Source organism: Vitis vinifera, chromosome 16, assembly GCF_030704535.1.
Source record: "Vitis vinifera cultivar Pinot Noir 40024 chromosome 16, ASM3070453v1".
NCBI lineage: Eukaryota > Viridiplantae > Streptophyta > Magnoliopsida > Vitales > Vitaceae > Vitis > Vitis vinifera.
In genome coordinates this window covers 20,732,978-20,757,946 of record NC_081820.1, presented here as the reverse complement: position 1 = coordinate 20,757,946, position 24,969 = coordinate 20,732,978, and the positions used below count along the sequence as shown (strand labels likewise).

At 32.4% G+C, this 24,969-nt stretch overlaps 2 protein-coding genes across 3 annotated transcripts; one reads left to right on the top strand and one right to left on the bottom strand.

Annotated features, from left to right (window-relative positions):
• Positions 1 to 2,591: 2,591 nt before the first annotated feature.
• LOC100252183 (protein COFACTOR ASSEMBLY OF COMPLEX C SUBUNIT B CCB2, chloroplastic) lies at positions 2,592 to 15,834 on the top strand. Its single transcript, XM_019225975.2, has 7 exons — positions 2,592 to 2,856; positions 2,927 to 3,045; positions 3,142 to 3,213; positions 4,068 to 4,211; positions 4,364 to 4,517; positions 11,965 to 12,156; positions 15,349 to 15,834. Exons 1-7 carry the CDS (start codon positions 2,607 to 2,609, stop codon positions 15,372 to 15,374), a joined length of 957 nt encoding a protein of 318 aa, XP_019081520.1. The 5' UTR covers positions 2,592 to 2,606; the 3' UTR covers positions 15,375 to 15,834.
• Positions 15,133 to 17,593, bottom strand: LOC100241926 (putative dihydrodipicolinate reductase 3, chloroplastic-like). Of its 2 annotated transcripts, XM_002274666.4 has the most exons (10): positions 17,403 to 17,591; positions 17,185 to 17,307; positions 17,027 to 17,101; positions 16,630 to 16,695; positions 16,403 to 16,498; positions 16,159 to 16,275; positions 15,925 to 16,017; positions 15,732 to 15,833; positions 15,554 to 15,640; positions 15,133 to 15,459 (listed from the first exon to the last, which is right to left on the bottom strand). In XM_002274666.4, the coding sequence occupies exons 1-10, from the start codon at positions 17,517 to 17,519 to the stop codon at positions 15,427 to 15,429; spliced, it is 909 nt and encodes a 302-aa protein (XP_002274702.1). In that variant the 5' UTR covers positions 17,520 to 17,591; the 3' UTR covers positions 15,133 to 15,426. The 2 variants fall into 2 exon arrangements, with proteins under 2 accessions (XP_002274702.1, XP_059599432.1); XM_059743449.1 differs by lacking the exon at positions 16,159 to 16,275 and having other exon boundaries at positions 16,392 to 16,498; positions 17,403 to 17,593.
• Positions 17,594 to 24,969: the final 7,376 nt, after the last annotated feature.

Below are 24,969 nucleotides of genomic sequence, written 5' to 3'. Positions count from 1 at the left end.
ATAAATTATTCAACTGTCAAAAAAGAAGTTTTATCCATAGTTTTATGTATTTCAAAATTTCAAAGTGATTTGATAAATAAAAAATTTCTTTTGAAAATTGATTGCAAAGCTGCAAAAGATATTTTATAAAAAGATGTTAAAAATTTAGTTTCAAAACAAATTTTTGCAAAATGGCAAGCTTTACTTTCAAATTTTGATTTTGAAATTGAATTTATCAAAGAAGAGTTGAATTCCCTTCCTGACTTCCTTACTCAAGATTTTTTGCAATGTAAGAATCCTTTTCCATCCTAATGGGCACTCATGTTAGGCCTCAACTACCTTCATCATCCAAGAAAACCAAAGCTTCCTATGCCATGATTTCAAACTTTTCAAATGTTCGTCCTACTTTTCCTTTACAAACATCAAATTCCTTTCAAGTGTTGAGTCCATATTTTCATCCTCTTCAACCTTCAAAAAGTTTTATTCAAGCTTCTAAATCAACCCCTAAAAATATTGATGTGCAGAGACAATCCAACCCTAACACTATTTCAACATTACCTTCTCCTTCTTAGTCTCCTTCTCCTTCCTTTTCTTATAGTCAACATGTCAAAAAACCCAAAACCTTAGAAATTACTTTTATTGAGTCAGAGTTCAATTATGAAGAGATTCCTAAAATTCTTCCTTATATCTTTCCTCAAGGAGTTAACTTCAATTCAAACGATCCTTTGAAAACTCATCAATTTTATGAGTTCATCTTGGTGGACACTGATTCAGCTGAAATTACTCATAACACTGATAAAAACAATCCTCAGAGGATTGCTTTTTCCAAATGTCAAATTCTCAAAGTCATGATCATTGCTGATTGGAATAAAAAACCCTTCACTTGCAAGGCTTTTAGTTAACCTTTTCATCCCATGAGCTATAATTACATAGACTATATGGATGCTTGGTATAATATGTTTTATTTACAAAGCTACCAGCATTCTTGGTTCATCCAATTTTCAAGAAATTGCAATACCAAATTTTTTGCTTGGTTTAAAAAATGGTGGACTTTCTTTGGTCTACTAGACTCCATATTTCCTTATGAAATTCAAGAAAAATTCAACTTCTATAAGAGCAAGACTTCATCTCAGTCTATCACTCAGCCTAGACTCCTGACTTTCTGTTCGAGATTAAGAATTCCATGGATTCTCTCATGGAATATTATCAAGAAGTAAGAGCAACCTCCTCCATTTCCATTATCTATTTCTAGAGAATTCAACATCAAATGGTGGGACAAATTCAATCATGATTTTGTATGTCAACAGAAGATTTTGCAATTAATTTCAACAAGGCCAGGATCATCAAATTCAAAAGATCCAACTAGTTATTCTCAAGGACCGACTCAAGAAGAATTTCTAACTTTGAAAAGCAAATGTCAAGCTTCATTAGCAACCACTACTAATTTAGAGCAATATCGTCAATGACTCATTCAAACCCTTAAACAGTTTGGAGATCAAGAAAATGAAGAAACTAAAGATGCAGTTTTATCAGATGATTCATACGTAGAGCCTGAGTTAATCCTTTATGGAGAACCTATGGGTCAATCCAGATAAAAGATTTCAAGAATCTTTTGTACATCTATATATTTGTAAATTTGTTCCCTTGTGTTTATCCAGTAAAATAATAATAATAATAATAATAATAATAAGTCAAAAGTCATGAATAGTAGTAGAATTTGTCTACTACTTTGCAAGCAACGTGGAGAATGGGAAAACAAAGAGAATTTTTTCTCTTCTTGAGTCCCTGACAAGGAAAAGAAAAAATATTCTCCCTCTGCAGACTTCATTGCTACAACTGTCTCTACATGTGATGGATTTCAAAATTTTCAATATTGAAGATTCAAGATAGATTCAAGTTTGACTTCATCATCTATAAATAGAGCCACATCCCTCTTCATTAGGCAGAGTGCAAAAGAGGTAAAAGAGCTTGAAGAGGTGAAAAAGAGAGAGTTTGAGATAGTGAAAAATCAAGAGTTTAAAATTTTTATCTCTTGCAATTTTCCTCATTCAGTCTGTTGTATTCATCAATTTGAGTCATACGTATTCTGTCAACCAACTTGTATTCATCAACTCTCTATAATCAAGGTATATTTTCAATAAACAAAATTTTCAGATTCAAATATATGTGTTCTTATGTTTAAAATTTTGCAATAAATTAGACAGAAATAGACATTAAACATTTTCGTTTTTATATTTGGAGTTCATTAGACAAAATTAATTATTGCGTACATGAAAGATTGTATGTCCTGGGTGCAAATAAGTCTTATAATACTAAAAAATAATTTTTTTATATTTATTTGCATGACAAATTGATTATGTCACATATATAACTTGTGTCTTATTATTTTATATAGATAATATTTTGTTTTTATTTATTTATATTTTAGATTAAATCTTATGTCTCCATCCAAGTTGTTTGTATCATAATCTCAATATAGAATTTACAATATATTTTCTTCATTGAAGTTGAATATTTTGGTAATTTTTGAATTATTTTATATTTTTTAAAAAGAAAATCCAAGGATATATCAACTGCTGTACACTTGTCATCTTCTGATTGGGTCCAGGTGAGATAGAGTAACACCTATGCATCACGGTAACCAAATCCCCAGTTTTCGGCGAAACCCCGAATTTTCTCGCTGCCCAAACACCAGGAAGAAAATGAACGGTGTTATTTGGAAGCCGTTAATTCCATTAAAACCTCCGTCATTTCCGGCCAAAGCTCGGTCCTCCCATCTTCCAGTCTCCACGATCAACACCACCCGAAAATTCCAGTCAATCTCTGCGTCAAATCAACAGCAACAACTCAACCTCTCTGTTCTTCGTTTCACTCTCGGTGAGCATAGCACACCTTCCCTTTCTCCCTCTCTCTAGAATCCTTCTCATTTGTGCTTTTGTGGATCCAGGGATACCCGGGTTTGATGAGTCCTATTTGCCCAGATGGATCGGGTACGGGTTCGGGTCTTTTATACTGTTGAACCACTTTGTGGGTTCGGACCTCAACACCATTACTGCAGCACAGCTTGTGAGGAACTTTTGTCCTAGATTGTAGAGTTGATGAGTTTGTGTTGATTTTTGTGGTTGGATTCAATTTTCTCTTCATTTTTGTTTGGTTGTCTAGAGAACGGAGGCTTTGGGGCTTTGTCTGGCAGCATTCTCTGTGGTGCTTCCCTACCTGGGAAAATTTCTTAAGGTGATCTTTCTAATTGCCATCTGTTTGGTTGCTCAGAAGATCATTGGAACAAGAAATAGAATAAATATCGGGTTTTTGTTGGCTTTTTTTTCATTTTTCAGTAAATGAATAGAAGGGAAAACGACACTGTTAAGCCTGGTAGTACTACTATTTGGCTCATTAGAGACCGCATGGATCCTATTGATTTCTCTGCTGAGCCTGTTGTTTTCCTTTCCCTTTTCCTGTATTTTTCAGTAATAAAGATAAAAAAAAAATGGGTTATGATTTTTCTATTATTTTATTTTTGTGCCAATTCAGGATCCTAGTTTTCGTTTTGTCTTGTGGAATGTATTCCTAGTTTTCGTTTAGAAAAGCCAAGTATGTTCCTCAATTGATGAGGCTGAGCCCTATTTTGTTTGAGGATTACTATTTCATCTGGACCATGAAACCTTTTTTTTTGTATTGAAAATAACTTTGTTGTATTGAAAATTGCATATATATATATATATATATATATAACCTCATTTTAACATTTTTACTCTTAAACCTTTTATCCTAAAAGTTTGATGAGAGATAGGAATTAAAAATTTGTTAAGGGGTGTTTTTGTCCAAAAATGCTATATTTTATGTTTTTAGAAGAGGAAGGTCATTTTTCCAAACTTGTGTTTTCAATAACCCTTTTAATCAAATACCCATTTTTTATTGGTACAACCTAAAATATATGGTATGTGGCTTAGGATCATAGTAGCAACCCAGTCTTTAGGGAGCTCTGATACTGCCTTCAGCTCCATCTAGAGGATATCCCTTAGTTTCCTCAAAGGCCATGAGACCTTAAATTCTATATGTAAATGTGAACAAGTCCGAGCATTGTGCAGGGCGCTGCTCCTGTGGATCAAACAACTCTTCCGGAAGGCATTGAGCAAATCTTTGTGATGACACAAAATATTTCAGATATCCTGAAAGAGGACTTGGCTTGGGCAACATACATTTTGCTGCGGAACACAAACACCATTGCTGTGGTATATCCCATGATTAACTACTATTTGTTGGAATTGAAGTTGTAAAAGGTGATATTATAGTAGTTTCGATGAGAAGTCAGTTATGTATTTATGAAGTTTGTTTCCTTTTCAAGTATCAAATGCTTTTGGAACTTTACTGTCTCAATTTTCAGCTTATATCAATTCGAGGTGCATTATGCGTGCGTGGCTACTGGAACACACCGGATGATGTATCAAAAGCTCGTGTTCTTGATTGGGTTGAGAAAGAGATTGAGAAGATTGGCCTCTCTGATTTGAAGGACACCCTCTATTTTCCTCAGAGTGCAGGTATAGGATATATTGGCTTTTTTTCCAGGTCTTCATCATAGGAAATAATCTTTCCTGGGGTGGTAGTAGAAAATATAATAATGTTCTTAAAGTATTATAAGATGTTTGCCCCCTTTCAAGTTTCACATGCAATGGCTTTAGTTTTCTTGATGTTGGAAATTGACATTACAGCTGAGGTTGGAAAGAGTTGAATCTATCCACTCACCCACTGAAGCAAATCAAGGCCTGATGTTATTATCAAGCAAAGAAATCCCTATTGTTTACAGAAGCAATATTTCTTTGCTTTTTTTAGATGTTGTAAAGAGAATGGCTTGGCAATGAACATCAGCTTGCTCCTAGAGTCATTGTTACTGTCTAATGCCAGATGTGATTTCTGTTTTCAAGAGAGTGAAAACAGAAATACATACTACCAGATGGCCTTGAACTTCTTTACTTGAGTCCTAGGGACCAGAGACTTGGAATGGAGGGGTTAAGCCTCAAACTCCTAGAGATAGAGATATTAGAAAGGGCCCTTTTAATGAGGAGGTGGTGACAACTTTGTAGAGTTGTGTAGTGAAAAAGCACCAGGCCCATATGGCTTTTCCATAGCTTGATGGCCTAAGCGCTGGTCCACATTGAGAGAAGATGTTTTGAACTTCTTTGATTTTCACAATCTTGGGACATTTCCAAAATCTTAATGCTACTTTCTTGGTTCTGGTACATTAAAAGGACATGGGCAGAGGATATAAAAATGCCTAGGCCAATAAGCTTGGTGTGTGGTTTATCTAACCTTTTTGGCTAAGGGGTTGCTTAGGTTGAAGAAGAAGGTTGATCTTTTTATTCTCATAATGCTATTGTATGGGGGAGATAGAATTCACATGCAGTGTTGATTGTTAATGAGACCATTCATTTGAGATTGAAAAGTAGAAGAGTGGTTTGGTATGTAAATTGGATATTGAGAAAGCTTATAATCATGTGGATTGAAATTTTTTGTTATTTGTTATGCACAAAAATGAGTTTTAGGTAAAAGAAAATAGATGGATGGATGGATGGATAAAAAACTGTATCCCTATGGTGAGATTTTTAGTGTTGGTCAATGGGATCCCTACCGGTTTCTTCCAAAACTCAACAAGTTTGTGATAGGGCTCTTCTTATCTATTTGTTCTCTTCATGGAAATGTTATGTTGTTTGATTTGTAAAATGGAGGAGGGTTGTTTCATTAGTGGATTCAAGGTCAGGGGAAGCAGGGCTGAAGGTGCGGGGATCTCTAATCTCCTATTTTCCTATGATACTCTTTACTACTCTTTATGTCCAATAGCAAGCAGTTACTATATCCAAGTTGGGTGCTCTTTTGGTTTGATTGGTTTCAGGACTTAGAGTTAATCTTGGCAAAAGTGAGCTTGATTCAATAGGAAATATAATGGGCTTAGACTAGCCTGCATCATGGTTTGGTTGAAAACAAGAGCCCTTGCCTTCTACTTACCTAGGTTTGCCTCTAGCTGCTCCTTTTCAGTCCTCCATTTGTTATCTTGTGGAAAAAAGGTTTAAGAAGAAACTTGCTTTTTGGAAGAGGCAATTTCTGTCGAAGGGAGAGATATTTACACTACTCAAGAACACTATTTCAAGTTTACTAGTATATATTTTCTTGTCTGTCTTTGTGATTCCCAAGGGGAGGTGTTGTTGTGGTATATAGAGAGGAAAATTTACTTGGTGACAGGCTTCCATATGCTCCTTAAAAGCTAATGGGGTGGGCTGAGGTGCAAAAATCTTTCTCTTCTTAATGAAGCATTATTAGGAAAATGGTGTTGAAGTTTTGTCATGGAACATACTAATCTTTGGAGAAGCGTCATTTTCGGCTGGTTTGAGGAGGTGCAGGATGAGGAAGATGATTATTTCTCTCATAAACCTTTGGGGAGGTGGACTGCGATGCAAAAATCCTTCTGTTCTTAATGAAATATTTTAGGAAATTAGTATTCAAGGCTTTCTATGGAGCATGATAACCTCTAGAGAAGAGTCATTTTGAGCAAGTTTAGAGAGGTGTAGGATGGGGAGGGGCACTTATGGGATAAGTCTTTGGAAAGCCACTAGTTGAGCATGGGATGATATCTTTGGTAGAAACTAGCCTTGAGGTAGGCAATGTGATGAGGACAAATTTTTGGTGGTTTGGTTTGATGTGTGGTGTGGGAAGGTAGGATTAAAGGATCGTTTTTGGTTATGGTTTACCTAAGTTTTGATGATAACCAAATAAATGATTTGTAAATCTAATTATTGTTTGGGATTGTAAACAAATTTAATTGAATCACTCTTAAAGATTTATCAAGAAGAAGGTCGATTGCAAGTAAAGAAGCTAAAATTACAAGAGAAGGTTCTTTCAAAATCTTTATCTATTGGTTCTTTTTTTAGGCTAGATCAAGTTGTTAATCAATGAGGATAAGTATGCTTCAAAATTCACTGTTAAAATTGAAGTATTTTTTGAACAAAAAAGAATCAATTCTTTAAAATGTTTTTTAAAAGAACTTATTTATGTACTACTGATGATTTTTATATATACAAAAAAAAGTTTGATTTATAGAAGGATAAAAAAAAAAAAAATCATATTTTGATATCCATTTTCATCATTAAAAATGGTGTTTTAATCTTAAGTTTTCAAATTGAACCAATTGAGCCATTAAGGGACACTTGTGCAATATTTTTTGTGTTTCCAACTTGAGTGGTTGACTAGGTGGTTTGCCAATCATTTGACCGGTTCACCTGTGCTAGTTGCTCAATTAGTGCATTTTAGGTAGTGTTTAGTGAATGACCAAACAACTAAGCAAGTGGTAAACTGATTTATTACTCTGAATCTCAATTGTTACTAGTTAGTACAGTTAATGTGCAGTGGGCTAGTTGGATAGTTGACCAGGTGATCAACCTGTTCGTCGGGAAAATGTTCTTAATAGTTATATTATGTAAAAATCCTATATTAAAGACTTTTGAACCTCATTTATAGATAAGATATCAATTGCAAATCATCCTATTGTCCAAACCTTGAGTTTTAGTACTTTGAGTGCAGTTATACTAAAACTTGCAAACCTCATTCATTGCAGCTTGAAACTAGCTATCTTTTCTACTACGTAATACTTGCTAAACTAGTTCTTGTGGTCTCTTAATTTCAAATTCATTCTACTTTATGAGAATGATTCTAAGTTTTGGAGGAGTAGTTGTGGTGTTGTAAATGTCCACTGGTGTCTAGAAATTAAGAGTACATTAAAGGATTCTTTGGTTTAAAGGATCCTTATAATATAGCATCTCAAGGTTCAAGTTCGACCTTGAGGTCATGGATGTAGGTAAGATTGTGCAAAACCACATTAAAATCTTTGTTTGCACTCTCTTTCCTTTATCTCTTCATTATTATTGTTTTCTACTTTTGTTATTGATTATTTCTCTATATCCTTATTATTAAGATGTAATCTTGTAATTTGGAAAAAAAATTTAAATTACCATCACCCAATTGTGGCTAAAGGATATTTGAAAAAGGGTTTTTCAATCTTAAATTTTCAAATCGAACCAATTGAAATTGTTGAAGGACACTTGGGCAACATTTTTTTGTGTTTCCAACTTGGGTGGTTAACCAATTGGTTGTGCTAGTTGCTCAGTTAGTGCATTTCTGGTAGTGTATGGCAGATGACCAACCAAATGAACAAGTGGTCAACTGATTGAGCACTCTAAGTCTCAATTGTTACCTGCTAGTGCAGTTAATGCATAGTGGCTGGTTGGATGTTGATGTAGGACAACCCTAGGATGGTTGCCTACACTCAAGGGTAGGTGGGCTAGGGTTTTATTTTTAGGGTGTAAGGAGAGGAACAAGGAATAAACTTTGTGGTAGAGAAAACTATAAGATAAGAAATAGAGAGAAAGAAGAAACAATGAAGAAAAGATGGAAAACCTTAGAGTCTCACTAAGGCCTTCTAGGAGTCTCATCTAGAAGAAAATCAATGGAGTCTCACCATTGAGGGTTGCAACCTTGCAATGAAAGAAAGTATAATATTATTCATAAAAAATTCATCCCTTTGATTTACATTGATTAGCCTATTTATAGGCTTCTCTAAGAAATCCAAAGTCTACTAGGACTCTAATAACCTATTCTACTAGGACTCTAATAACCTATCATGACTCAAATTCTAATTATATTATAACTCAACTAGCTAATCCTAATTAGACTCCAAAAAATATTAATCCTAATTTAATTCCAAGTAATAATAATCCTACTTTAATTACAATTAATACTAATTCCCTTTCTTGATATATATCTTGAATATTCATCCTCATCAGATGTTCAACTGGTTCATTGGAAAAATATGTTGTGTCAAAATCCTATATAAAATATTCTTGAACATCATTTATGGATAAACTACCACCTGCAAAGCATCCAATTGTTCAAAAAAAAAAAGAAAAAAAGAACTTGCAAATCTCATTTATTGTACATTGAGACTAGCTATTTTTTCTATTATACTAATACTTTCTAAGCTGGTTCTTGTGTTTTCTTGATTCCAAATTCATTATACTCTATGAGAGAGTGATTCTAAGTTTTGGAAAAACACTTATGGTGTTGCAAATGTTGATTGGTACCTAGAAATCACGTGTGTATTAACAAATTCTTTGGTTTGAAGGATCCTTTGTATAGTGCAGCATTGAGGCTTGGGTTGGATCTTGAAGCTATGGATATAGGCAAGATTGTGCTGAATTTGCACTCTTTCTTGATCTCTTTATTATTATTCTTGTTTTTATTTTTTTGTTGACTCTTTCTTTTTATGCTCATTATTACATGTAATCTTGTAATTTAATTGGAAAAAATTTTAAAGTCACCATCACCCAATTGTAGGCCCCCTATCCCTAGGTAATTATCTTAGGTTTGTCATTAGGTGGACTCCACGTATTTATAGGTGGAAGAAGAGGGGAAGCTTGGTCATTGGTTGCCTTGATTCATGGTAAAGGGTTATTGAGGGTTGTGGGAGATTCTAGGTTCAAGTTCCAATGAGGACAAAAATTTATCTACAAAAAAAAGGTTCAAAGTATTGGTTGAGTCATACCAGACACGTCTAAGTCATATTTGCCTTGGCTAGGTTCAAGGCAATTTTTATAATTTAGTTACGATTTCACAACATTTCGATGCTAACTTGGTTGTTTTACTGAAAGGACTAGCTTGACTTGGTTGAGTTTTGAAAATGACTTTGAGTTGGGGCACAAAATCCCCCTTCTTCTTCTTCTTTGTCACTGGCTACCCATATGTTCATGTTGGTGTCAACATCTTGGATGGTGGATTAGATTTTTTTATGGCAATATCTCCAATCGTGGCTTGGCTTTCCCTTTGGCAACATATTTGGTAGTGCTTTGTTGTGATTATCATTTCGAGGCTTGAGCAAAGGAGAGAGGAGAGAGCATTAAGAATCAGGAAAAGGATGTTGGAGATTTGGGGATGATCGATGTGGTTATTATAGAAGATTTGGAAAATTATATATATGGATATGGATCATGGGTATTCAATATTTTATGTGGTATGGTATTGGATATTTAGGGATATAAATATATAAATTGGGTAATGGATATTTATATGGTCATAGTGAATATGGGTATAAAGGTTTGGATATGAATATGGGTGTGAATATACAAATTAATAAATTAATTCATATTCTAATTGAATTTATAAAATTAAAAATAATAATATATTAGAATACATTTTAGTAATTACTTGATAAAAATATAATTATTTTAAGATATTGATGAACTATAGCTTTATATTATTGATAAACTAATGATTTAATAAGTTATTATAAATTTATGTAATCAAATAGTTTAGATGGATGTTTAAGATTTACTAAATGTCATCTAAATAATTATGATAAATTTTAAATTTAAACATTTCTTAATTAAATTGTATTAACTATTATCAAAATATCTTATTTCATATTTGGGAATATATCTAAGTTTTTATCTACATTAATTGATTAGTTCATATGTTCAATTATTTATCCACATTAATCAATTCATTCATTTTTTGGTAATTTATTTTTGTATGATGATAATTTATATAAAAGAGTATTATTAATAATGTATAAAAAGTTTGCATAGAAGTTTACTTAATGACATCGAAATGAATTATTTGAAATAAAAGATTGTTCAATTTTAATATTATTAAATAATATTAAAAGTGGTAGAAGTTTATTCTACTAATTTTTTTAAGTTAATCTAATTGTATTTATTTTTTTCATAATTTTCATAATCTTTTTAAAGATTTAATTTTTTTTTTTTTTGAACTTTGGCTAGCATATTTTGCATATCATTTGATGATATTGAATTGAGTTATGGAGACCAATATGCCTTGGTAACTTCCAAGTCGAGAACCAATACGGTGACTTTGAATCATGCTTTGATTCAGAAGGAAATTTCAGGATTGGGAGTTGACATTTGTGTAGGCTCTTTTGCAGCATGTCTGTCCTTATACTAGAATAGAAAATTATAAGGATAAGTTGGCATGGCGGACAGCCAAGGACATTTCTCTGTGAAGTTCTTTTTGTCTTTCACTATGCTTAGGGAACTCTGTTTGATTCCCCTCTAATAAAAATTTTGCACTTCAGCTGCTCCTTCTAAAATGTGCTTCTTTCTGTTGGAGGCTAGATGAGGAAAGGTTCTTACTATTGATCAACTTATCTAGTGAATAGATGTTGCATGTGCAAACAAAAGGAGGAAACAACCAATCACATCCCCATTCATCGTGAGTGGGCAAGTAGTCTATGGTCTTTATTATTCTCCTTTTTGTGTGAGATGGACTCTGCTTAAAGGGGTTAAGGAGCTCTTGCTTCATGGCTTGGTAGTTTCTGTGGGAAAGAAATATACGAAGTTGTGAAGGATGACTCTTTTATGCCTAGTCTAATGAGTATGGAAAGAGAGAGTAGGACTTTTGAAGGTGATTGACAGTCAAAAGTGGCATTCAAACACCACTTCCTCAAAACTCTTTTTGTAAGAGGAGATGGTAGGGTCATTCCTCCTTTTTGGATTTCATTGATCGTTTTGGTATGTGTAGGTGGCATTTATGTTTGTATTTTCTTTCTCTATTGTGTGTCTTGTGGTGTGCTTTGTATACTACATGTGCGCATGGATGAACCCCTTTTTTTGTTCCATGCTTTTCATTAATATTCTATTTGCCTATCAAAAAAGAAAAATACATGCACTATCAAGCCCTATGCTAACAGGTTATATCTAAGGATGGGACAGTTTGTTTAATGTCTTGTGTGATCAAGTTGTTGTTCAGTTTTGTTTTTATTCAACCTTGGGTAGTAACAGTTAATGGAAACAAAATTTTAGATGCCTCGACTCAAGTCCTCAAATTTGCCTACTGGTTAAAAACTATTTCTTTTTTTCTAGCTAGCTTTCTATAAATTGTTTCCTTAAATCTTCTGAGGGCAATATTAATGTTTGATCAATGTCTCAGATTCTGGACTTTGGGAAATGCTCCCCAAGGGTACCTGTTCTCTCTTGGTGCAGCCAGTTTCGCAAATTCCAAGCCAAGGTACCGACGAGATGGAGAAGATTGATGGATTTGTCCTCCTGGCTTCAAGCATGAATTATGCATATACTGATAAAGATAGAGCCTGGATAGGAGCTGTTGCTAACAAATTTAGAGGTTAGAGAATTATTGTCCAATTTCCAAAGTTTCTACCATGCATCTTGATGTACCATTATAGTCAATTTTACAATGGAAATGCTGCTCCTAGGGGTAGCAATTTTGACAAGACAGAAATTTTAGTGGGTTTGGTTTAGTTATAACTGTGTCAACCTGTTTAAACAGATCATGTTCAGGTTTGACTACTCAACTTGTTTAACTCGTCTAACTGTTTATGACCTATTTAATTTATGACCTATTTAACCCATATAAATTTATTAATTTTATATATTTAAAAATTATAAAAAATTAAAAATATTTTTTAATTATGAATATCATATAGTTAAAAAAATTAAATAACTAAGCAAAATTTTATAGATTTATTATAAGATTGAAAATATTTTATAATTAAAACATTAAATAAAACCATAAACAAGTGTTAGATTAAAATTTTAATTTACTTTTATATTATAAAATATTATAATTAAAATTAAATAATTAAATTAATTAAGATTAAAAAAATTAAAAGTTAAAAGCTAAAACAACTAAAAAAATATTTTAAAATAATATATTTATAAATTTTAAATTTTAAATAGGTTTAATGGGTTAGAATTGTATTAACGGGTTAGAATCATGTTAATAGGTTATTTGTGTTAATCCATACATAATTCAACTTAACTCATTTATTAGATGATTCATGTTGTGTTACCTATGTAATAAACAGGTTGTGTTGTGTTACTTAAGTGATAAACGAGTCATATTCGTGTCAGGTCATTCTGACACGATTATTAAATAGGTTGTATTTGGGTTGAGTAAATTTCACTATTTTTTACCTCAACATGACACAAACCCGATATGACATGGCCCCTTACCACTCCTTGCTGCTTGTTTTCCTTCTCTTTTGTGTGTGCATGCCATCTGGGTGATAGGTTATGGAAGGGCAATTCACAAATGGGTATTACTCCATTACTTTTGGACACACTTCCATTCATGGAAAATTCATTAAGAAATTAATGTGCATGTGAGAAGAATGCTAAATGCAAAAACTCATAATGGAATTCATAGTTTTTTAAACTTCCAGCAGCTACAAAAATGGAGGAAGAAAACACAAGAAACAAAAGTAAAACCCTGCATGTCTTTAATATGTAATTCAAAACTCACTTAAGTCATCCATGCAAACCATCAGTATTTGACAAGCATGCATGTCTTTAACTTGATAATCAAAATTTTCACTCAGATCATTCATGAAAAACATCAATTTTCTGATGGCACCTTTGTTTTCCAGGAGGTGCTCCATAGTGCTTCTCACTGCATGTTCTTAATATAGATATATTTTTTCTAGAGCATCGCAAGAAGGGGAAAAAATCTTCAGCAAAATTATCAGTTGGAGTTCAATAACCAAAATGAGTCAAATTTGAATTTGAGCTTGAAGACCTTCTTGAAAGGCTTAGTATCTGAGTAATTCATTCGATTTTGTGCAGTTTCAATTTAAGGAGAAATTTTTGAAGCATCAATTGATTCTGATCATACTGATCATGAGGAATACGAAGAAAGTCCTGAAAGGCTCCTCACTGGAATTTGGCAAGGAAATATATGTGGATTTGTGCTTTGAATTCCCTTCTACCTATTTAGTCCAATTCCAAGGCAGCGCAGGGATGCAAGATTATAGCATAACCGATTCAATTATCCAAGCTTTCCTAGAGCAATATCAGCATCAAGTTATCGACTTCATCATGCAACTATTAGAGAAGGTGGGTAGGGTGATGCTACACTGAGAAAGAGAGATGACTAATTTGGGCTATACGTTTTGCTTCGGTTAGCTGGGCGGTATAAGAATTACCATAAGAAATATTTATGCAGTGATTGTTGGAGAGAAATTTGTGTTTGCTTTCTTCTTAAGCTAAGCGATTGCAATAAATTGTCAATTATTCATTGTTTTACAATGACATGATATTGCTACTAGTAACAAAACCTGTGATGTCTACATTATGGGATAGCTTTATGGATGTAATTTAAGATATGATAGTACTTCTCTATCCAAGAAAAGATTTTATTTATGTAGTCTTCTAGTGAAAAACCCAATAAGCTACAGTAGAGAATCTCAGGGAGACTATACCAAATGGTCTAATAAGTGGGAGGAGGATAGTCAGACTGTAAAAGCCATATCTGGAGCTGCATGCTGGATCTGAACTTAGATCTTTGAAGATTATGATACTGTGGAAGAATTGATGGAAGATCAACCAGTAGTACTTGAAAATTATAATGGGAAGCATGTGGAAAATGATGCAAATGTGGAGGATAATGTCAACCTCATGGATCCATTATCTAAGGATCATTCATCTTTGGGGAGTGTAACATCCTACAAAGATGCAGGTGTTAACTATGCTTTATAGTTTACTGTTTACCTTCATCTTGTAAGCCTGGTGGTCATTTTTATTTGTTATTCTAGTCAAAGTAAGGGCTGTTGACAAATCATCAATACACTAGAGCAAATGAAGGAGAATAGGTGGAAAAGGTTGAACCTTTTAGTTTACTGCAAATACCTTCTGAACAATTTGAGGAAAACCAAGAACTGGATGAGAGGAGAAGGGAAAGATAATCAGGGTAGAAGAAAGAATGAGTGAGTTATTGTTTTCACCAGGGATAGGTTGGGCACTACAAGAAGAATTCTCCAGATATCAGATTAGGTGAAGCACGTAACAGATAGTGTTGGATCAACTCAAGAGCCATCAAACGCAGGACAAAGTGAAAGGAAGGCTTCATATACTTGCATGAGTCTCACAAAGGACCCACAACTTGGATTTCAAGTCCAGCATTACTTTAAGTGAAATCTTATATGCACCTAACTATTAGGGAAACCTTATTTCTATTTCTGAGTAAAGTAAGTCTTAAGTAAGGGGTTGTGTTTGTTGGGAAAAATAGTAAGGTTAATAGGAATGAGTTTAAAATCATGTGAATTGTGTCTATGAAGTAGTAATTACTTGCTGGAGATATCTCTACTTTGATCACACTGCATTTTATGATATCTGAAAAGCCTTGCTCATGTTTGAATCATAAATCAAGTACAAAAAAACTGCGAGGTTTCTCAAATTACATCTCATCATTATATGAAAATGATCTAATACACTTCTTTCTGAAAAGTGCTTAAAGATCTCCCTCCTCTCTCCTTCCATTATCATATTCAATCTTCTTCTGTCCAATATTTGCTTACAGGATGGATGATCAGGGAGGGCCACTGAATGAGTAGAAAGGTTAAAATTCCACTCTCAGAAATTGAAGAACATCAGGTCTCTACAAAAATTTCTCCAAGCCATACACCAAATTCTGCCAAAGAAAAAAGAAAGCAACAAAGAGGTTTTATTTCAACAAGGGCTGAAGAATGAATGGGTTAAAGGTATGAAATGTCCATGATTGTTACCTTCAGCCGCACGACCTTTCTAATGGCCAGGATTAGGCCTGGCATGAGACACCGCACATCTGTGATGTCATGTTTGAGAGAGTAAACCTGAGGCCAGCAGTGCTTGTATATCAGATCATTATGCTACTAACTGAATAGTTTCTAGATGAAGACAAATTAGTAAACTCAGAAAGCAGACCTCTCCAGGGCCGGAGAAGTAGACGGTTGTGCTAGATGGAAGGCCTGGAAGGACCAAGCTATGGACCCGGATCCCATCTTCACCCAGAACTTGACCCCTTGCCTTAGAGCACAAAAGATTTCAAAAAACAATGGATCTCCTGGGTTTTGTTGACATAAGCTTATTTAGATTGATTTAGTTGTGATTCCCTTACCAAAATATCTGTTGAAATGTCTTCTCTGTTGTATATTTGGCCCAGGTTTGAGAGGTTGTTAGCAATTTGGATTGCATCTGGTGATGGAAAGTCCTGTTCACAAAAAATAATCAGTATCTTCAATAACTCCTACGAAGGTATCTCTCTCTCTAAATCTTGATTTAGATTGTTCATTCCATGGCGATAGATTACTGTTAGGAACCTCACATTAAGCTAATTTTGGATGTATCTTACAGTTGGAGTGGGCCTGGATTCAACAATCTCAACATTGTTGTAGTGGAAAGAAGCTGAAATTGCAGCTTGCTGGAGGAGTATAGATCCTATGGACAGAGTTGGGGCGACCAGGCAACCCTGAGACAGTAACCCCGTGCATCAAAGGAACTGGTACACAAAATCTTGCTTTGATGATTTTATCGAAACCCGACAAAGAAAAATGTAGGAAACAAAAATAAAGTAAACCATCTCACCCTGTGCTCACCATGCTGGCCTTTTCACAAAATGCAGATAATGCTGTTACTGTGTCTAGTTTGATTCGAGGCACATAAACCACACTGTTCATACCAAATGCTGTTGCCTATTTAGCAAGAAGAAAATAAATATTATTTAGAACAGTCTACAAACACTAATTCCCTTTTCTTCCCTTCTCTTCCTGCAAAGATTCAGGAAGTTAATAATGGACGATTTTGAGTAATAGAGAAGTTGAACCTGTTTCACATTTTCATAAACTGTAGAAGGATCAGTGAAATCAACCACCACCCCAGTGGCTTTTGACTGCTAGCATTCCAAAAACAGTTCATCAGTGAAGCATAAACACGATAAGGTAGAATCAATCACAACATGTTATATGTACAATTTGATTCCATTACTTTCTATCTTGATTGTCTTCCATTTGTTTCTACCTTGGTTCTATTCTTTTATACTTATGGTTTTTGTTTGTTTTTGGTCTTACGTATTTATACCCTCATCCAATAGTCTAGACTTTGTCATACACTTTCAATGACCGAGATTGTAAATTCGATAGCATCAAATTGGTATCCTAGCATTTTCATGCAGTACACTTTAATTTTGAGGGAGTGGGTGAATTGTAAGTTGAGCACATTACCTGAGATATGGAACCTAATACCATGGTTAGATCATTGATTATGGGCATTTCTAGAGCCTCTTCCATGCCACATACCTTTTCGAAAAAAAATAGGATTAGAAAGAAAAAGGGCAAAAGCAAATAGAAGTGAAGAAGTGAGAGAGGAAAGAATAAGATACCATTCCAATGTCTTCACCCACAAGGTGAGAATCCACAGCACCAGCCACCTCCATTCCTCTAGCTTTAGTGACTGCAACCACTGCTGCCCTTCCAATCTCCTTTGCTGCTCCATTTATAACCACCTCTTCCCCCATCAATTAAAAAGCTAGGCATCTTAGTTTTTACCCCATTTAAGTTCCCCCCATGAAAAACAAAACAAAGAATTCAAGCAATATACCTTGATGTTGCTCTGAGAGGGTTGCTGCATTGAGCAAGATACAAGCTGCTTGGTTTTGACATTTTTGATACTCCTATATGTTGTAGGATGAAATTGGGAGCTTAGGGCTGCTGCCATAGCTTCCAAAGCTCCACTGCTCTCTCTCTCTCTCTCTCTCTTGTAGGCCTCTGTAGTTCACTACCTTACCATTTTTTGGGATAAGGTTTTTGATCCCTTTTGATAGGTCTTGTTTGGAGGGAATTGTGTGATAATGACCCATACACACGCAGCCCTTCACTTTCCATGAAACCCAGTGCCTGCTGCTCCTTTGTATCTAAGGAAAAATGCCCAACACACTCACAACAATTAAACCAATTTGGGTTTTTTAAATTGTGTTGAAAGTAAATAATTTTAAATTAAAATTATTCAAAATTTTGTTAATTAATCTATATTTACCTTTCTACTAAAATTATCTTAAATTCCTTTTAATCTATTAATATTCATTTATTTGCAAAAAAAAAATAAAAAATAAAAATCAGTAAATAAAATTATGAATTTTAATTAAATATTTTTATTACATTTTGAATAAAAAATTAAACTCTTCAAAAATTTTAAACAAGAATTCATATAAAATATTTTTTTTATTTGAAAGTTCCATTTAGAAATCTCTTTAAAAAATTGGTTCAATAATTTTTTTTTTTCTTACCAGTTTATATACATTATTAAAATTATTAAAACCTTTTTTTTTTTTTTCAATTTTTAAAATAAAAAAGTAAAGTGATAAATGTAATAAAAATTTAAAATAAAGTGAAAAATATTTAATCATTTGTAAAAATATTTTTGCTTTAATACATAAAATCGCTAAATTAAGTGAAAATAATCAAAATATCAATGAATATATTTCTGGGAAAAATAGCCAAAATTCGACTCTTTATCTCTTTCTTTTTTTTCTTTTCTTTTTCTCTTTGGCACCTCCTCAATCCTATATTTTAGTAAGATTTTCCTGTATATTAAATGACTTTTTTAATTATTGGGTTTCAAATATCGGAAATTGTGAAAATATGTTTTATCAAAATATTAGGAAATTAAAAATGAGACCAAAATTCAAATAAAAATTATAGATGATATAAAAATTGATAAAAAATCATAAAAATATTGAAAAAATTATAAGAAATTATAAAACAAGTAATAATAGATATAATAGGGAAAAGTGGGATATATATATATATATATATAATATAAACATTTCATTTGTATACTTTAATTTATCCAAATTAGATATATTATATTGTATATCAATTTTTTTTTATTAAAATAGCTTCAATTTATTATTATTATCATTTTTAGAGTTTTTCCGTATATATGTATTAAATTTTAAAAATTAAATCTCAAATAAAATATTTTATATAAACCTTAGAAATGATTTAATTTTTTATTTAAAATATAATAAAACATATTTTAATAAAATTAGTTTTTAATTTTTAAAATAAATAAATATAAATATATTAAAAGAATTTAAAATATACATATTTTAAATTTGATAAATATTATCCTTGACCATACTTACATCAATTACACTTATAAAATAATTATATTTTTATTATTTTATTATTTTAAAAATACTTTTATAAATTTGTAATGATTTTCATATTTTTGATATTTTTATCAAAATATTCTTCGATATTTCTATATTTACCGATATTCTCATTCTTGCTTACCCGAACCATATTAAACCAATAAAGCTCAACATTTGCATGGCTACCATACCATATTTCATATATCTTCAATGATATTGTAAAATTTCAAATTAAAAATACCCTAAAATTCGGGTCGGAGGTGTTCCTCTAGACTGATTAAATCTAGTGATGCTTCACCAGAAGTGGTATACAAATCCTGCGGCTCACGTTGACCCAAATGACTAGCCACGTGTACAATGCCCTTTAAGTAAAGGCATCCTTAGGCGCACAAGGGATCATTACCTCCCATAAAGTGCCCTAAAGACCACCTCAATGCTACTCCCTCCCATTTCATTCCATGAAATTATAACACCATGATTTTCGTGGCTTCCAAACACGTCTGAGAAAGTGTTCTACAATAATGATTGAAAAATTAGAACAGACCCAGATATTTAAACCACCCAATCACTGAGAGCCAAGTGTCACACCTGTTTCGCCACATCAACTAGGCCCATATTTGCACTGAGAAATGTACCTCCGCAGTAGGGCTTAAACCAGTACGGACCATGAAACCCCATATTGGGCCTGTGGGTGAGAATCAAGCAGTGGGCCCACCACAAGGTGGGCCATCTGAACAGACTTCCCCACATATACTTATATTAAAATAAATAAATTAAAAACATTAATTTATTGGTATAAAAAAGCATATGAAATCTAATAATTTGATTTTAATAAAAAAATTTATTGAGTTAAAAGGTCCATAGGTTGGTGACATGCTGACATCGACACTAATCCTTTTGTATCATATGGGATCACCGATCACCTTTCAGCTGTTGGATTTTCATTTTCAAAACAAATTTAGACAAACTAATAAAGAGACTCTCCACCACCCATGATAGAAGTCTCTTGGCAGAAAAGGAGTATACGCCAATCTTTCCTAATTCAACACTTTATCTTCTTTTTTGGGGGTTAATATCATCATCGAATTTTCTACAACTTTCATAATCATGATCAATTTTGTCAATTTTGAGTTTCTTCAAACTTTTGTATTTGGAGTTTATAACGATTTCATTAATAGTATTTATAATCGATTTTTTTTTAAAAAAATAAGGGTCTGTTTGGTAACTGTTTTCGAAAAGAGTTCTAAAATACAATTTTTGAAAATTATTCTTTGATATTTTGTAAAACAAAAGTCTATTTTGAAACCATTTTTAATATTTTTAAATATGTTTTAAAAATAAAATTTATGTATAAAGTGAAAACAACTAAAATATATTTTCTAAAAATATCTTTTGATTGTTAAACATGTTTTTATATTTTTTTGTTCTGAAGAATGTAAAATTATTTAAAAAAAAACGGTTACTAAACATGTCTTAATAATCTCATCTCAAAAAAGTATAAAAAGGAGCGACATCTCAAATAAAGGACATGAATAATGTTAGATATTTTTTCTTAGAATCATCGTGAACTTAATCCTTAATTGAGGTTGACTTAAACGATCGTCTTATTTTATAACCTTATTTTTGTGGATCAGTGAAAAAAATATCAAAAGGATACTCGAGTTCGAGAATAGAAAAACTACGAAACAACACTTTTATTATGAATATTTTTATAAAAACTTAAAACATTCTTAATCTCTAATTTTGTTTTGGCAAATTAATGATGCAGAAAAGATGATGGATAATATTATTTTTTTTTACATAAAAATAAGTATTTTAAAATAAATCAAATTAATTTTTTAAAGCTCACACCTCAAGATATATTAGTCTAAAAAATTGCTTTAAATGGTTTAAATTTCTATAAATTTTACTAAACTCTAAATCTTTTCAAACCCACTTTGAAAAGGACGTCAGCATCCACAAAATTGATATGAATAATGATGGCAATGATTTTTTGTCACATTAATCATGCCAGCTAATAAAATTATTTGAATTAATAGTCTAATTTTTGGCATATTCGGAAAGAAGTCATAAGAACCTTAAAGACTTGAATAATTGGTGTATCAATTAGATTTTTGTTCTTTGCATTGAGGTTGGTTTGACAAAGTCCACTCCCGAAAAATCAAAAGTCCTCCCACTCAAGGGCTCTGATCCTCCCTCACGTAAATACTACGTGATCACCAAAATTGTAGGGTAAGAGAGAAGCCACGTGCCCCAATAAATGCCAAATGTTGCCTCAACACCATACCCACCAACCCACTGCGGCTGTAAAATTACCATTGGTTGCATGGATTTTGCGTCCTACTTCACCTACATTGCTGTTGTCTTTTCCAATTAAATAACGTCCATTTCAATTTTTTTGTTTCCATCCTCTAATTCAACGTAGAAAGGGAAAGCAAGGAAAAAGACAGAATTAATAATTTTTATTTTTAGTAAAAAAAATATTACCAATATCTTTCTTTTCTTGATTTTATAAGCAAAATGCTATCTTAGCGAATTTGTATGCAATCGGTCATTTTAATTTGTGGATGTATAAAATAAATTTTATATTATATAGAAATAAATAAATTAAGGTAAGGTATGATATTCTTAAGGAATGAAATTTGGATATAAAATCATAAAACTTAATTAAGATATAATAATACAAATAGATGAGTTAGAGTTGGGTCGGTGCTTAAGTCTGCTTAATATAACTTGATCCAATCAAATAAAATATCACGATAATAGTTTTTGAGAGTTGGAACCGTCAAAAACTGTTATTTATTTATTTTTTATTTGATAAAAGAAAGATTCAGAGAACTTAAGAAGGAAAGTTCTTTGACAAAAAAGATAAAAAACTTTTGTGTTGTGAAACGTGATTCTTGATTTTAGTGGGTTCCATTCAAAAAAATAATTCAAAGTCTTCCTATAAGATGAGATTTGAACGTAAAACCGTGAGATCAGATAGATTTGTGATATTACTTTATTCTTTTATGATTATCGAAAACTATCTTTTTGATATGACATGTCTTATTACAGTAATACATTATAAAATAATATTCGATCAAGATAAATTATTATTTTAAGAGAGTTTTTGATTTATTAGTAGATAAATAATTTCTAATTTAGTGATAGAAATAATTATTAATAAAGAAAAAAAGTACTCTATTTCTATTATAATATTTATACATGAAAAATATTTACTCTATATAGTATATGCATAGTAAAAAAATTAAGTGACATTATTAAATTAGTCCATATAGTATAAGCAAAATTATTAATTTATCGAATATTTATTTATTTTACGATATTAGTATTTCTTCGGGGTTTATAGAAATAGAATATTATGGAACTATTGAAGGAAATAGTGGTTGTGGATGGAAGGAAAAAATAAGGTTCACGCATTCCTGCATTTCATTGTCACATGTTTAAGAAGGGCAGCTTAGCATAAGACCCACAGAAATGCCATCAAACCATGGGTGATGAAACCGTCCTTGAAATTGCCCTTTTGCCCAATGCTAGACGGTCGGTCCCTTGTCCCCAATCAAAAAGCTGGTACCCAAAACCCTAGATTTAGAAATTCAAAATTAATCTCAATTATATAAATATATATATAATACCCGGTTTTGAGTCTTTGAGTCTTTGACAATTCTATCTCAACGACCATCCTCTCTTTAATTAAACCCCAAATTAAAGTAGGTTGCACCGTCTACATCCACCTACGTATGCACACAATACCGCCTCTCCTTCTACGCCACGTGTCACGGCCCCACACGTGTCCATCACGCGTGCCAGGGGGTGGGAAGTGTCGGTGGCATGAGAAATAAGACCGCAAAGGGGGACTTGATTGATTCTCCCGATGTCCGCCACGTGTGAGCTCAGCAAGCGTGACATCAGCGACTCTTTTTAAAGAATTTTTTTTTTTTTTTTTTTTTGGGGGACAAATTTGGTTGGGGTACTTTTGTGTGGTAAAAGCTGACTTGGGAAGCTGTCAAAGATGAGAGAGGGCCTGAAGAAAAGTAAATTACAAGAATACCACTATATGCGTATTCTGACTTTTGTGAAGCCTTGCACGCAAAGATAGATCGTAGGTGAGGGGTTTCGGGTTCGGGTTGAAATCGGATCCTCCGGAAAAGATACGAGCCACTAATAGGTGGACCCGGGTCTTGATGTGGACTCTTCACACCACAAAAATTGGGACAACAGAACTTCTAACACCATATTTAATGCTGAACGTGCATTCATATTCTTAAAAAACACACGCCACACACACAGAGGTAAGTCTCACCAATTTTTCTCTTTATTTATTTTTTTTAAAAATTAATTAATTTATTTTTTAAATTAGTAGCATATTGTATAATCAATTCAATTTTGATAATCATGATTTAACCAATTTTCAGGTTCTAGATACTTTTTTTTTTGGGTCAAAAGGCTAGCATTATTGTTATTATTATTTTTATTTGATGTGGACCACGAGACTTGTGGGTACACAATCTTATAATATAAATTAATATCTGTAGTAATTTCCAAGAGAATGTGAAGCGAAGAGTTAGAGGGATGTTTTCTCCATTAATAAATCTAAAAATTATTTGAGGGATGCAATTTGAAGCTTTAATTATTGACAAATCGAGATTCTTAATTATCTATTTTTATATTAGAAAAGAGGAGTTTGGTATACAAAGTAATATGATACCAAATGAAAATGAGGAAATAAATGTCATATTGTAAAATCTAAATCAATTTTGTTACTTGGGATATCGGGAATTGAACCGTCTAATCAATTTATGGAGTTGAAAGAATAGTGCACTTTAAAGAAATTTTTGCAGTGAGATGAATGATGAGTTTACCTTCATCATATTTAACCCTGATATGTTTTAGGATTTTGTTTTTAAGAAAGTGCGGACATAATTCAAAGATGTTTTGGAAAGTTTAATCATTGCATTTTTCTTATTTTTTTAATTAATAAATTATTGAGTATTAATGTATTTTATGGACAGACAGATCATATTGATCATAGGATCACATTAAAAATCTTGTGTTTTTATTTTTTAAATTTATATTATCACTTTTATTAGGTAATTAAAATATAACAATGAATAGGACTATTCCAATAATGTCTTAAAAAATGTTTCTTAAAAAAATATGAAAATTTAATAATATACCAAATGAATAAGAACAAAATACCAATTTTAGTACGTTATTTTTTGTTCACTTTCATGGGAAGATGACGGTATTGGCCAATTAAGGTAGAAGTGATGTCAGAAGAGAAAGATATAATTGAGGGTGTAGCTTATTATGACCGAGGCCATTGAAATATGAATAATATCACTTTTTAACAAAGTACAAATTTCTGTGTTTGGTAAAAAATTAAGATATGATTAAACCACATCATTTATAGGGTCGAATTATCTTTCAAGTTTAATCAACATTTATAATTTTAAGACATGTTTAAAGGTTTAAAAGTTTAACTTTTTCCTTTAATCGATGTCATGAAATGATTTTTTTTTCTCTCGAAATATCACTAATTTTTAATTATTTTAAAAATATTAATGAGACTTTTAATATTTCAATGATAATAATTTTTAAATATTAAAAATGTTTCCAAAAATTATATGACACAATAATGCTGTATGTTCATTTGGAAAGCATCAAACCTGACAGGAGGTGGCTACAGATTTCCAAGAACGCTCCCGGTTAAGCTTTTTCACCCACCTTTTACCCGCGGTAAAGACAGTAAAAAAAAAAAAACAAAAACCATGATTAGAAAAGCCAAACCCCTAACACGTGCGACCCAACAACTAAAGGTAAGGATAGTTTTAACTTTTAAGAAAGCTTAGCCGGCGATTCCATACTAGCGGGAAATAATTAGCCACGTGGCAAAGTTAGGGTGCTCACATATCCAAGTAAACCTCCGATAATTAACACTAAGACAATGATTGGATCAGATTCAAAAAGCCTAAAATACCCCTCCGAGGGTCCACGTGTCAGAAGCTT